At 36.8% G+C, this 14,711-nt stretch overlaps 1 protein-coding gene across 1 annotated transcript; it reads left to right on the top strand.

The window, feature by feature from the left end:
• The first annotated feature begins 6,009 nt into the window (after nucleotides 1-6,009).
• Nucleotides 6,010-11,019, top strand: LOC107719083 (uncharacterized). The gene is made up of 6 exons (XM_016526403.1): nucleotides 6,010-6,053; nucleotides 7,771-7,921; nucleotides 8,006-8,058; nucleotides 8,346-8,443; nucleotides 8,550-8,718; nucleotides 9,064-11,019. Exons 2-6 carry the CDS (start codon nucleotides 7,780-7,782, stop codon nucleotides 10,447-10,449), a joined length of 1,848 nt encoding a protein of 615 aa, XP_016381889.1. The 5' UTR covers nucleotides 6,010-6,053; nucleotides 7,771-7,779; the 3' UTR covers nucleotides 10,450-11,019.
• The last annotated feature ends 3,692 nt before the right edge of the window (nucleotides 11,020-14,711 follow it).

Genomic DNA, 14,711 nt, shown 5'->3' with positions numbered 1-14,711 from the left:
GTTTAGTTTACACTCGAAGTAGATTGGTCTATCGAAGCGATATCCCAATTCGTCGGTCACCGACGTGACTCTGAGTGACCGACTGAAAGGGAACTGGGATTAAAGTCCAAAATCTGACTTGAAATAACCTAACAAATCAATCGGGGCTAAAGCAGTTCCATAAACGTCAATGTAAGTTCACACAATCTAACTAATTTGTGGACCCTTAATCTTAAGCAGCCCTTAATGTCGATCATGGATCAAATCGATCCACCATGGCAAACAGCGAATATATTTGTGCTGTTTAATGCATTTGAGACGTTGTGTTTTCCTCAGTGCATAACTGACATGCCACGAGTATATGTTTCCTCTGTAAATGTTAGAAAGTCATGGAAATATATCCATTTTGCTTGCTGTCAGGAGTGGGTGAGGCATACGCGAGTGAACGAGCGCTGCTGCGCACATGCAAGCTAAACAGACGGAGCACAATAATTCTGAGTCAAATATGCATTTTGCTAAAAAGTAAGCTAAAATAGGCCAAATAACTAAGCTTTCTACTTAATTACTACTTAATGTGTGTTTCTTATAGCAGTTAAAATGTAGTTTTAATTTAGTGATTTTAACTTTTAGTTTAGTGATTTTAATGCTTTAAAGAGCGATGTTAGATTGTAAAGTTCTAATGCTATCTGTTCTAACTATAAAAGGTACAGCTGTCATAAAACCAGAGAAAAAGGCTGCATGGCTATGATAGTATGTGAGAGAGTCAGTGGTAATATCATTGCATTCCTATTGTTCAGTGTTAGAGGAGCTCAGCGTAGTCTGACAGTTTGCCTGCCCTGGACCAGGTTAGCTTTCCTGCATAAAACTGACAATGAACCAAATCATTTGACAGTGAGTCAGACTAACTGAAATAAGCCTGGCCTATTTGGTAAACTTGTTTTATGAAACAGGCCTTGAGGCATTAGAAGTCAGAAGACACATAAGTTAATTTATGATTTGCTGTCTGCCTGAACCAAAGAAATAAATGCGATCATATTTTTTCCATTGCATCGAATCGCATTGTGTTGAATCGGATCACACTGCATCGTAATAGGGGTGAATCATATCGCATCGCATCGCTAGCTACTTCATATGTATCTTCATATGTGTGTTTTTCGTTGTGAAAGCGAAACTACTTTGTTTGGTCTTCCAAAAGAGGACACGACTACAAATCAGTGGTTAAGTTGTATTTACAACACTGTTCCAGAACAGTTCAACCCAAATATCCAGATGTGTGCAGCACATTTTACTGTTTACTGATCCTGGGAGAGTAACGTTAGACTAACATGCCGGCAGTTCTGACTCACAGTCTGTAAGTACGTTTTCATTTAAAGGATTTGCCACTGATGATTCAAACGCGAGTTTTGGGCAGTGTGGATTAACGTTAGCACTTGTTGTTTGTCATTTCTCTGATCACAAATGCAGACAGAGTTTTATGTTTACGCGGCGCGATGTAATGCAACGCGTTAAAAGACAGTATAAGTCATTATAATCAGTAATTATGTCCCCACTGGATGCAAACAAATTTGTAATGGGTTTTCATGTTTATGTCTCGTCGCTCCGGCCGGACACTGCATCAACAGTATGGTGAGGGGCGTAACATTTCCTTCACACACTTGAGGTATTCGGCCAATCATAACGCATTGGATAGCTGGCCAATCAGAGCACACCTCGCTTTTCAGACCGATTAGTTTTGTAAAAATCGACGCGTTTCAAAAAGGCGGGGCATAGAGGAGAAACAATAATGTACAGTATGTGGAAAATAATGTGTTTTTTAACTTTAAACCGCATAAACAAATTTCATTACACCAAATACACAAAATAATGTTCTTTTTAGCAGCATCATATGACCCCTTTAAAACTTTAGTCGTTGCAACTTTAGGGATCTTATCTATTCACGAACAGCTTGTATGTAACACTCCAAAGAGAAAGGAAAACTTTAAATCACATCAGTTAACACACTGTGCAAACATAGTCAGAGAATAAAATAAAACTTTCACTGCAAGTACTTTAATGTTTAAGCAGATGTAAACACACCACTGGTATTCTAAGAACCTGCTGCAATTTTGTTCATCTGATAATGGTAATCATGAGAATCTGTTGATAGCATATTTGAAATGCTTTGCACGTTTATGTTGTGACTGGTTCACAGGTGAGGTGGCATGTTTATGCCTCATGAATATTAATTTGATTATTCAATTCAGTTCAATTCAAGTTTATTTGTATAGCGCTTTTTACGATACAAATCGTTGCAAAGCAACTTTACAGAAAATTAAGTTTCTACAATATTTAGTAGTAGCTTTAGCTTATCAGTGGTGACTGTCAGTTTATGTACATATGGCAGAAATGTACGGAAAAATAAATTAAAGACGTAATCAAACAGACGATGAACACTAGTAACAGCAATTATTAAATGATGCAATCAAACTTATAGCAAAATGTGGTAGTTCTGTATGTTGTTTCAGGATTGGCATCATCTGAGGTCCTCTGAGGGGTTTGCAATGATTATGCAAAAATTATATAATAGTATCTTTACGGTTTTGAAAATAGTTAATATGATGTACTGATCCAGACAAGTCAAAATTGACATAGAAACCATAATGTTAAAATAAATAATAAAAATGTTACAAAAAAATAATTCAAAGTGCATTTTTGCAAACACTGTCATCGGGGTCAAGTAGAACATAGACGGGCATTATGCAAATGTGTTACCCTGTTATGTGTAGTCGTGACGGAAGTGGGATTCGAATTACTGACGACTCGTTTAGGCTGTTAAGAGTCGATTCTTTCTTTTGGGAGACAATCATTTTATTTATCGTGCACTTTTGGCTTTACAACTGTTTACGTTCACATACAGCTACATTACACACTGCATGAAAGGGAATATTCAAAATGGCATAATGGGGTACTTTAAAATGTTCTTCACACCAATAAAAAAGGGTTCTTTTAAGAACTGTTCACTGAAAGGTTCTTTGGGGAACCCAAAGCAATTCTTCTATGGGGTTGCTGCAACCCCCAGCCCCCCCTTTGGGATCTTTATTTGGAACCTCAAAACACATCCCTGCTGCAAGCTATTTCATGCAGTTGTGGGGAAAAATCGGCTATTGCAACAAGTGAAAGGGCATAAATCACCCCTATGCAAGGATGCATTTCAAGCATGGCATGTGCTTTTAAACATGTTTGTCCATGATTTATGTGAGCGTGTAAAGAAAGATGGCAAAGAATGAGAACTGTTGACAATTGAGGAAAAAAAAGTTGGAAAAAAATGTAGAAAATTTTTGAAAAACGATGCTTGCAGGAAATGGGTTCAGAATTTACTGCCAATCATTTCATCAGCTCACATCTAGTTGCTAATCAGGATCTGAGAATGAAATGAGGAAATTCTGTATATTTTCCTTTTTCAAGGGGATTTTTTCAGAATGTCCCTTTATGTTTCTTAACAAAAATAAGTTTGCTGCAATGTATATCAGTTGGAATCTACTCAAAAAATATCTTTTTTATTTTTTATCTTTTTAATTATTTATCTAATTTGACTTCCTTTATAAGCTTCTGAAATAATAATTAAAAATATAGAAAAACAGGAAGTTTTTTTGAGGAAAATTGAGGTCATAAAATGCAGAGGACCTCATTACAAAAACAAAATGGACATTTTTTATTTATGGGTGATCTACCACTTTATACCAAAGTCTCCAATGAAAAGTTAGAGATCTCAAAATACATTCATGCATTTCTCTCAAATAAATTCTTCCATCAGTAAATTCTGAGCTATGTAATCTTAATCTTAATAATAATGTTTCTGTCACAACCACATGGACTTTGTTTTCCTTTTGCACCGCATCCCTTCGTTGAGTTGACTGTGCTAATTATTCTTGTTTGGTCTTGTATTTAAGTTGCTGTGTGTTCAGTTTGAGTTTGTCCGGTCTGCAAAACCCTCCTTTTGGGACCTTTATTTGGAACCTCACATACATCCCTGCTGCAAGCTATTTCATGCAGTTGTGGGGACAAAATCGTGGTGATTTTAGTAGATATATTTTGTCTCCGTTTTGAACAACATATATAATTTGTATTATTTAAAACCTATAACAAGCTTATTTCTGTGAAATGTTTTGCCTGAAAAGGTTGCTATATTTCCTCACAAAAAAAGCTACTTGGTTTGATATTGTGTGTCTGTAAAGAAATTCATACCTTTTTAAGTGTGCATTAAGTGTCCAAAATACTTTCCTGCAGTTTCGTGCAGTCGCTGTTTTTATAAGAAAAACAGATTTTTCAAGACAAGAAAATTATGCTATTATTGCAGAGTATGACCTTAAATATATGGTTGGATAAGTGTGGACAAGCACAATGAAAAAGGCAGACAACACAAGTAGTCTGTCTTGCTTCCAAAGCCCTGACAAACAAACACGTCAACACTGTCGCACTTCACGTCTTCACAGTCTGTCAAGCACCACTCCAAATCAATGCTTGTAAACATGATGGATGGACTTATTTTAACACTGTTTTCAGCATTAAAATTTCGCATAGAGCTAGTTGACAACTTCTCCTAAGAACGTAAACCACACCATAACACAATAGCCAAGACCTTACATAATTTCATTCCAAGTCATTTCTGTTTCTATTTGTATAGTGACATATTTTACGCTCAGGTTACTATTAAGGAGGGAAATGGGAGAACAGGTTCTATTTAAGGTTATTTTTTCCTCATTGTTTGCAAATGAGTAAAACAATCCAAAGTGCCAACCAAAGATAAATCTGCATGACTAGACAACAGCAATGAGTAAGTTTTAATTTATGTCTGATTTAAATCTCATCTGCCCAACCAAACCATATTGTCTAGCAATAACACTTAATCTAAGAACAACTGTTTTTAATAAAAAAAAATTACTTCTGTGGAACACACACACACACAAAAATGTATATATATCAGTGGTATGCAAAAGCCATGTTTCTGAATGACAGAACCTAATGATGCCATGTAGACAGAGAAGAGAAGTGGTCCAAGAACTGAGCCCTGAGGCACCCCAGTAGTTAGATGTTGCAACTTGGACACCTCACCTCTCCAAGATACTTTGAAGGACCTATCTGATAGGTAAGACTCAAACCACTGGAGTGCGGTTCCTGAGATGGAGATACAGTATATATTGAGAAAAATTGGGGTCATAAAATACAGTGGACCTCATAAAAAAAAAAAACATTTTTAATTTCTGGGTGATCTACCACTTTAACAATGTCTCAGATTTACTGCAATACCAAAGTCTGCAATGAAAAGTTAGAGATCTCAAAATACACTCATGCATTTCTCTCAGATAAATTCTTCCATTAGTAAATTCTGAGCTATGGAATCTTAATCTTAATAATAAAGTTACATATTACGGCATCTATTTTTATTCGTAAGAAATTTTATACTTGCATTTAATACTTACTGTTAATGAGATATAACTGAGAATTCAACATCTGACCAAAAAAGTGTGATGTTTACACTTTGATCACACACTGATCAATGATAATATGAAAGACATTTTCAACGTTTGGCGCATTAAGGTCAACTACAGCAAGTCTGACTAAAAACGAGTGTTCATTTTATTGATATATAAAACAGCACATTACCGTGGAATGCAATGCCATTTAAACTTGGGTGGGGAAAACATTTCATGTAGTGTTAAAAATAAAAAGTCATTAATAAGAAAGAAGAATGACAGGGTTCTCCTGGAAACAACAAACCTTGATGACTAAATATTAATGTAATAATCTCAGAGTAATTATCAGCGATATTTATACTCTGAGGTTTTGGCATTTGTCTTCAGAACAGGAAGAACCTGTTCAACTTAACATTCCAAACAGGAAGACGGTTGAAAAGACATCTCAGCGCTACGAGGCCATGATTTCATTCAGGTGTAGAGAAACGGTGTGTAAGCATCACAAAACGCTTCTGTGAAACATACCGGATACTTAGCTTAACTTTCTCTGGATTACTATCCTCCAAATAGGATCTATCCAGCAAACCATCATCCCACTGACATAAATCTGAAGAGACACAGGTAAGATGTAGTGGATGATGCCATTTTTGGGTCAAACATAAGGCTAGTTCTCTCAAAAATGAATTTTTACTCACCCTCGTCGTTCCAAACCTATATGACTTTCTTTTTTTCTGACAGACACAAAATAATATATTTTGAAAAATGTCTTTTTTTTTTATCATACATTGAAAGCCAACGGGGTCTAGTGTTATTTTGGACACCATTGGCTTTCATTGTATGAACAAACGCAACGTTCTGGTTCCTTTTAAATCTCAGAAAAGATTATATGTATTGGTAATAAAGTAAACAAAATCCCACATGGCTGTGTTAAACTGTTTACAGCACGATTAAAGATGAATAGTAAGTATGAATGTGCTTGGAGTGAATGATCATCAGTCATTGTCAGTGGTGGATTAGTGAGTCGTCAATGAGACAAACTAATAGTTTGAGTCAAGTAATTGCTTCCACAACTTATATGAAGCATTGGTCATTGTTTATAAAGCACAGTGTTCATGCATACCATTTAAAGGCCTGAAATTGTTGCATCACACTGGAGGGATCAGACATTGTCAGTTTCACAAGTCCATCACTGGTGTCGAGTTATTTTTTTTATATATATATATGAGAAAGCAAGAAAGAAGGAAAGGCAGAAAGCAAGAAAGAAAGCTGTATTTTGGTGATGCAAGTTAGCATTCCAAGCTTTCAATGCATTATTTAAATCATCTTAACTTACCTCGAGGAATAAGGAATCAACTAAACTGTATTCATCAATATGCACCTGTAAAAAACAAGTGAAAATCAAAGAGGTAGGAAATATGAACAACAGGTGCCATAAGTGCAGCTAACAATGCGAGATTCAATATTGCTGTCAAGCCGCATTTTCTACTCATGCCGGATAAGCATCATGTCCGTCAGACACGTTTAGATTAATTACTTCTGACCGTAACAAATCATGGTACACTGAGTGTTTGAGATAGTCAAGCCATGAGTTTCAGATGTTCTTGATCTGTCATGATTAATATATTAATCTGCCACACAAATCTTAGGCCAGGTACAGTTTTGATCTGAGGATAAAATAATTGATTATCTAACAGAGCTTTGCAGAGTTAACAAGTTAAGGAAGGGTTGAAGATACAGTTAGTAGATTAAAGGGTTGAAGATAAAGTTCATGTACAATTTACTCTGTGCAAGAACAATTTGTGAGTATTACTGTATGTAAAATTGATTCGAATGTCAATAAAGGATACATAAATAAGTAATATCATCATTTAAGGCAATCAAAAAATAATAGAAAATATATGAAGTGAAGAATAAAAATCTTTTATACTTGTCTAAATATATACTAGTTTGGACACACTGAATTTGTTTCTTGAAATGAAAAATGTGAAAATCTTAGCAAAAACAATTTAGTATTATTATTTTAATTATTTTAGTATTAGTAAATTGTATAATTGGATGATTTGGAGCAGATAGTGAAGGAAAAGCAGGAATCAAGTATCTAGAATACATGTGAACTCCTTCAACACTATTTACAATGACGTTAGGATTTGTACATAATTCCCATACTACCATTAGTGCCATTTCATAGTGGCATTTTCAATCATTTTCAAAATGTGGAACATAATAATAACAACGAAAAAGCAGGTATCCAAACTGTATCTAGATAAGATTTTACTTTTTTTATTACACCAAACGTGGTCAATATGAAATGTTGAACATGCTGATTCTGTATTTCCAGGTCAGTACGATGGAGCAGGACGGCCCGCAGGAGAACAGATCAGAACAGGGAGAGGAGATGACAGAGGAGAGCTTCCTCAAAGACATCTACCTCTTTATGAAACAGAGAGACACTCCGATTGAGAGAATACCTCATCTAGGCTTCAAACAGAGTGAGTGAGAAAGACAAGTGAACACATGTCTCAAAGAATTTATTTCAGAGTATTAACATCTACTTTGTTACTTTTCCTTTTCAGTCGATATGTTCCTAATGTACAAGACAGTAAAGGAGCTAGGAGGCTATCAACAGGTAAAAAGACATTTACTGTGCGTTGAGAATAGAATGACTCCACCTTGGACAACAATTTCATAAATGCTGTTACATACCAAAAAAAAAAAGTCACATAATTTCATGTCAAAGGACTTATTTCCTTAGCGCGAAAACCACAATGGTACTTCCCATGTTTTTGATAGCATACTTTAAGATGAATAACTTCAGATTACTGCTAAGAAAAATACTTTCTTACTGACTGACTTTTTTTGCTGACTTTTATTTGCCAGCAAAAAATAGAAACGTCCTGTGTGTATGATTTCCAGGTTACTGCGCAGCAGTTGTGGAAGAAAGTTTACAACATACTTGGAGGAAACCCGCGCAGCACTAGTGCAGCCACTTGCACTCGCAGACACTATGAAAAGTAAGCACATGTAACCTTAACCAGCAGCTGCTCATATATAATAAAAAATATATTACATAAATGATTTAAATACATTTTAGTCACAAAGCTCTTTTTGTCCAACCAGGCTGCTTCTTCCTTTTGAGTGTCACCAAAGTGGATACAGGGATGATATAGTCTTCAGGACCCCTCGATCGCAAAAACGCTTCCATCCCAGCAATTACAGTGACTTTGAGCACGAATACCCCGGGAATGGCAAGCGTGCAGATTTCCAACACCTCCCGGCATTCCCTCGGGTATGACATCTTAAAAACAGAATATATACTCTCAAAGACATATTCTCTCAGAAAAAAAGGTACAAAAGCTATCACTGGGGTGGTACCCTTTCGAAAGGTATACATACAGTATGTACTATTAAAGTACTAAAATGTAAATTTTAGATATTAAATATGTACCTTTAAGGTACTTATATATGCACTCTTTGTGGTACAAAAGGTACAACAGTGTAACTTCTGAAAGGGCACCACACTCCAGTGACAGCTATTGTACCCTTTTTTTCTGAGAGTGTAGTAAAAATGGAAACTACAAATTTTTATCAGAGTACTGAATTAATTGAATTCTACTCTTATTTCCCTCTCAAGCCCTCCCCAAACATGTTTACGGAGCATCAGAGACAGATTTTTAACATGCCTTTAAACGTTGCTCCGTACTTTCCACACGGCAGTACATCTCTACCCAATTATATGACTCTTCAAGAATCTGCACTCCCCCATCTGAGCCATAGCCCTTCTCAAGACCTTCCGCGACCACCTGCTTCGTATTTGAGCACATCCTCTGTGGAGGTTCAGGGCTGCAAACAGCCACTTGATATGCTACGCCACTTGGCTAAAGAGTACACATCATCAGCTGGTTGGGAGGAACCGCTCAACCTCAGCCGGAAAGAAAACAGACTTGAGACGCTGAGTGACACACCATCATCTTTCAGCCCACCTTCAAAAAAGCCCAAGTTCCTCAACGAAGCCTCACCTCTTTACCCTCCAAGGGGTTTGACGTCCGAAGAAGGTGCAGAAAAGGGGGAAACAGCGGACAAAACGTCCTCAGGAGAAGGAGGTGCGGGGTCTGTCCGAGTAGGACCGAGCCCGGTGACGGCTGACATCATTGATCTTACTACCTCTTCCACTGCCAATCCAGTCCCACGTAGAGCAAGTCCTCCTTCAGTGAATCTCTTCAACCGTAGACTGAACTACTCCGAAGCATTCGCTATGAAAGAACGGGAGCGAGACCTGCACACGGACTGGTTGAAGGAAGAATCTTCTGGTGCACCTACACCTAAGTTAGGGATCCTAAACCGAAGGAATCCCCTTGGACACCCACCCGTAGATCCGAACGGCAATATGGAGATTCAGATTCCTCTAAAGCTTCTACATGAGTTGATTAGGAGAGGACTGCTCTTCAACCCGACATTTGCGGCAAACAGCCCTGCGTCTCAAGACCCAGCCAAAGCTGAAGCACAACCCGAGCACAAGTTCCACGTGCAATCACGCTCAGAAACGTCTGAGAGCTTCACCACAGGTGAGGAGCCAACCAATTTGAGTTTGAAAAGTCCTTTTAGAAACCTTTCTGATTCTAACCCTCAAGAAAATGGCATGAGGAAGCTCCGACTCTTTGGTGGCAATGGCATCCCAGCAGAATCAAATCTCCAGATGATCAATTCTATTCATGTAAACAGCTCTCTCAAGCTCTCTCTAGAAAGTGATGCACCAAGATCTTCTCAACCTAAACAGGCACAACCTCCTACGACAAAGAACCAAGAAAGTAGAAATCCCAGACCCCCCAGGTACAGTGAAGATGGTCCACTCTCTTTGACCATGAAGCCTGGAAGAAAGTCAGAGAAAGTGATGGGAACATCTAACAGTGTGGCAAAGGAAATCTCGACTTCCCCACCTTTGATAAAGGTGACATCAGACAACCTCAAACTCCTTCTGGCAAACCTATCCTACAGACTGGAAAGAGGGCAGACATTTTGAGAATTTGCACATCTGACAAGTTCTTCACCTCAGTCAATGTTCCAATCTTGCCAAATCAGCCACTTGTGTTGCATTACTGAAGGATTTTTGAAAAGATGAACTGAAAAGAAAAATGTTGACGATATGCAACTGTAGCATGAAAGCACTGTCCACTCCCAGTCAATATGTTAAATTAGACATGACAGATGCTTCTCACTGATGAATCTTTTGTATAAAATGTATATAATTTTGAAAAGGGCCAGCTCAGGAAAAAATCTTTTTGTTTACTTTTTAATTTGTAAATCCTATTGAATTGTGAGACTTCAAATAAGCAATGGTAAATTTTCGTTAACTCTGTTTATGAAGAGGCAATGATACTTTGGCAACAAAGCATAGACCTTTTTAAATATTTATTTTTTGGAGTTTTTGCCTTTTATTAGGATAGGACAGTATTGTAGACAGGAAGTGAAGTGGGAGAGAGAGAGAGGGGGGGGACGGGATCGGGAAAGGTTTGCGAGCCGGGACTTGAACTCGGGATGGCCAAAACGCAATGACACTACATGTCTGTGCACTGCCCACGAGGCTATTGGTGCCAACAGCATAGACCTTTTTTTTTTTTTCTCAAATCTTCATATTTCAAATACATTTTTTTTACAATAATTATTTTTTACAATGTTTGTGTGTTTTTTTTTATTTCCTAGAAGTAAACTCACAATGACTTTAAAACAAGTAGATTAAGGATTATGATTCTTTCCAAATCTATAACAAATATATCAATATATATAATATACAGTATGTATTATATTTCTTCTTCTTTTGTACTGAACATGAAGTCTTGACACACACTACCTCTGAATTTCTAAGAATATGTTAAGTTAGGGTGACCATACGTGCCATTTTCCCCGGACGCGTCCTGGCCAGGATTTCTATATTGCCTAAAATATCTAGGGTTTGGCTTTGTTTGCGTGTGCAGACATACAGACCGGTGTATGACATCGGTTCCTTGTGTTTTCGAAACGCTGTCGAGGTACTTTGAATCAAAGCAATATAGAAATCCTGGCCAGGACGCGTCCGGGGAAAATGGCACGTATGGTCACCCTATGTTAGGTATCACATACACATGTTGTTTTACTGGTTGCACAGGAACCTACTGGAAGATCATGCAAAGATGTACTCTCGATATTTTCATACAAGACTACAATGAAATATGAAAAAATGCTTTGGTCGACATTTGTTAGTTCACACTGTGAACACAAGCAATAAAACAAACACACAGCATGTACACACACCCATAAACAATAAGTGATGGGGATTTCCAATTATTGATTTTATTATCATGGCACTATTAACACATAATTGCCATAATGAAACAACAGGTTCGTACCTACTGCAACTACAGTCTGTTCAAGAAGACCAGGAACAAAGTCTCTATGAAGCAACCTGACATCTTGTTTATGGACACAATGGTGGCAGGGGGCTTCTCCTGGGATTTGAACCTACAACCTTTGGGTTACCAGCCAAATTATTAACCAATGAATCACATCACCCCCATATTACATAAACGAATAAGACTACGTTTGATAGGATTGCCAAATTATTCATATAAACAGCCTCAACTTCTTAGTCAACTGCTAAAATGGTTACAAATCATACAATAAGACAAATCAGTCAATAACTTTAGCTTTTTAGCTATTCAAAACTTTGTTCTCAGAAAGGAACTGCATCAGTGAAAATATCTGATCAATGCGTTCAATTTCTTATGTAATACAAATTACAGTAAGTCAAGAAGCTGTAGGGCCTACCGTTCCAGCTATCACTGACAACTTGACATTGATCTTGATAGATCTAAAATTAAAATCCAGGTAAGGTTTAGAGATGAGGGTTATATTCATAATCATTTGAAACTGTTGGTTGGTTGGCTGGTTGATTGATTTGTCTTAAGGGAAGATAATTGATCTTTTGAATTTGATACCTGTTTTAAATCATACAAAGATTTGAGATAAAATTGGTTGCTCAATTCTCTTGAATAGCCTTGGGTGATACGATAATAACTTACTATGAAGGAAAAACAAACAAAAACAAAGCAAAAGGGTTAAACTGTCAAACTCCTGTCATGCAGGATTTCCATAGCTTGTGGCAAGTTTGCAAGTTTGAAGAGGCCAATCACAATGCACTGGATCAGCTGGCTAATCAGAGCAGACTGCGCTTGTCAAAGGAGGAGGCTTTGTTGAAAACGGCGTGTTTGAGAGAGGCGGGGCATAGAGGACCTGCAATAATGTACAGTATTTGAAAAATAATGTGTTTTTTGAACATTAAAGCATGTCAACATATTCTGTTACACCAAATACACAAAATAATGATCTTTAAAATAGCATCATATGACCCCTTTAAGAGGTAGACCTTTAGTGAGCATTAAAAAAGAAATCTGTCCTAAAAAAAGAGAGAAAATACAATGCTGTTCTGACAAGCTAATATAATTTTCAATACACTTTGACACGTTTTTCAGTCCTTAACAACTGTATACTGTGAAATTACTAAATGGCTCTTTGGAATGCTAAATGGAACTTATTTTTCCATAATGACGCTAAACTGTATATTTAGCTGTTGTTCATGGCAACCAAGTTCGTAGGTGTTACGTAGGTGTGCTAGTTTTTTGTCTTTTGTAACACTCTTAATTCTCACATGATTTTAAATCAAATATCAAATTTTATTTATTATTATTAATTTATTTATTTAAGTAGCTAAAAAGTGGGATAATGTACGGTCATGTATAATATTAGGGTTAATTCTGTGATAATGACAAACACAGTATTAAGCCAATAAGGTATTTGGTTATGAAGAACTTGGGTGTGCATTTTGGATTTGTCAAATAAATATGAAAATAAAAAAAATAAAAAATTCGAAATTTAGGTTTTCCCAAAAAAAGTGTTGCACACTAAAGCTTGCATGGATTTGTGTGTGCTGTAATACACTGGGGTGTGTTGAGCTGTGCACAAAACAGTTATTTTTTTCTTGCTTTAGTTTTCTTGATCGATTCTTCAGTAACTGAAACAAAGAAGCAGAGGGAGAGGAGTGTGAACAAACAAATTAATTACAAACATGTATTGATTCTATTTTGGTGTGGCACACATTTACGTCTTTAATTCTGGGAAAGTCTAAACTGGAAGAGTGACTCTGTGAGACTGCGGAACTGCGGCCACAAAAAATAAAAAAATAAAATAAAAAATCTATGTCAAAATCATGTAATCTACGGCATCTGCATGTATGTGCCTCCAAAACTATGAATACATTCTAATGCATAAAATGTCATTTCAACCTGATGGCGTATCCAAAAATTGGTTGTAATCTGCACATAGTCAATGGGGAATGAATCACACACAGATTTAAGCAACAACAAACCAATTAATGCAATCGGCCTCAAGCCGGATTCCACAGAGCCATTAAATTTAAGTTACAGAGAATTAATGTTTGCTCACAAAATACACACAATCACTAGGGTTGGCCCATCCTATAAGCAATATAGTCTCCTAGGACTTCAACAGGCAATTTATGACAATTTCTACACTGCAGGGGTTAATGTTTTGAAGCAGAGGGAGAGGAGTGTGAACAAACAAATTAATTACAAACATGTATTGATTCTATTTTGGTGTGGCACACATTTACGTCTTTAATTCTGGGAAAGTCTAAACTGGAAGAGTGACTCTGTGAGACTGCGGAACTGCGGCCACAAAAAATAAAAAAATAAAATAAAAAATCTATGTCAAAATCATGTAATCTACGGCATCTGCATGTATGTGCCTCCAAAACTATGAATACATTCTAATGCATAAAATGTAATTTCAACCTGATGGCGTATCCAAAAATCGGTTGTAATCTGCACATAGTCAATGGGGAATGAATCACACACAGCGCAGTATTACAACATGATTTAAGCAACAACCAACCAATTAATGCAATCAGCCTCAAGCCGGATTCCTCAGAGCCATTAAATTTAAATTACAGAGAATTAATGTTTGCTCACAAAATACACACAATCACTAGGGTTGGCCCATCCTATAAGCAATATAGTCTCCTAGGACTTCAACAGGCAATTTATGACAATTTCTACACTGCAGGGGTTAATGTTTTCACAGAAGGTCTGCTATCTTTCATAGTCAAAACTAACTGGGTAAATTAAATTCTCTGATAGAGATCGACCAATTTATTGTTTTTGCAGATTAACAGCTTTTGGAACTTGGATATGAGAAAAAGAGCATTAAAGTTAAGATTAAATCAAACTTGAC

Source organism: Sinocyclocheilus rhinocerous, unplaced genomic scaffold, assembly GCF_001515625.1.
Source record: "Sinocyclocheilus rhinocerous isolate Xijiao unplaced genomic scaffold, SAMN03320098_v1.1 scaffold663, whole genome shotgun sequence".
Taxonomy (NCBI): Eukaryota; Metazoa; Chordata; class Actinopteri; order Cypriniformes; family Cyprinidae; genus Sinocyclocheilus; species Sinocyclocheilus rhinocerous.
The sequence above is the reverse complement of the archived record's forward strand: the minus strand, read 5'-3'. Positions and strand labels throughout refer to the sequence as shown.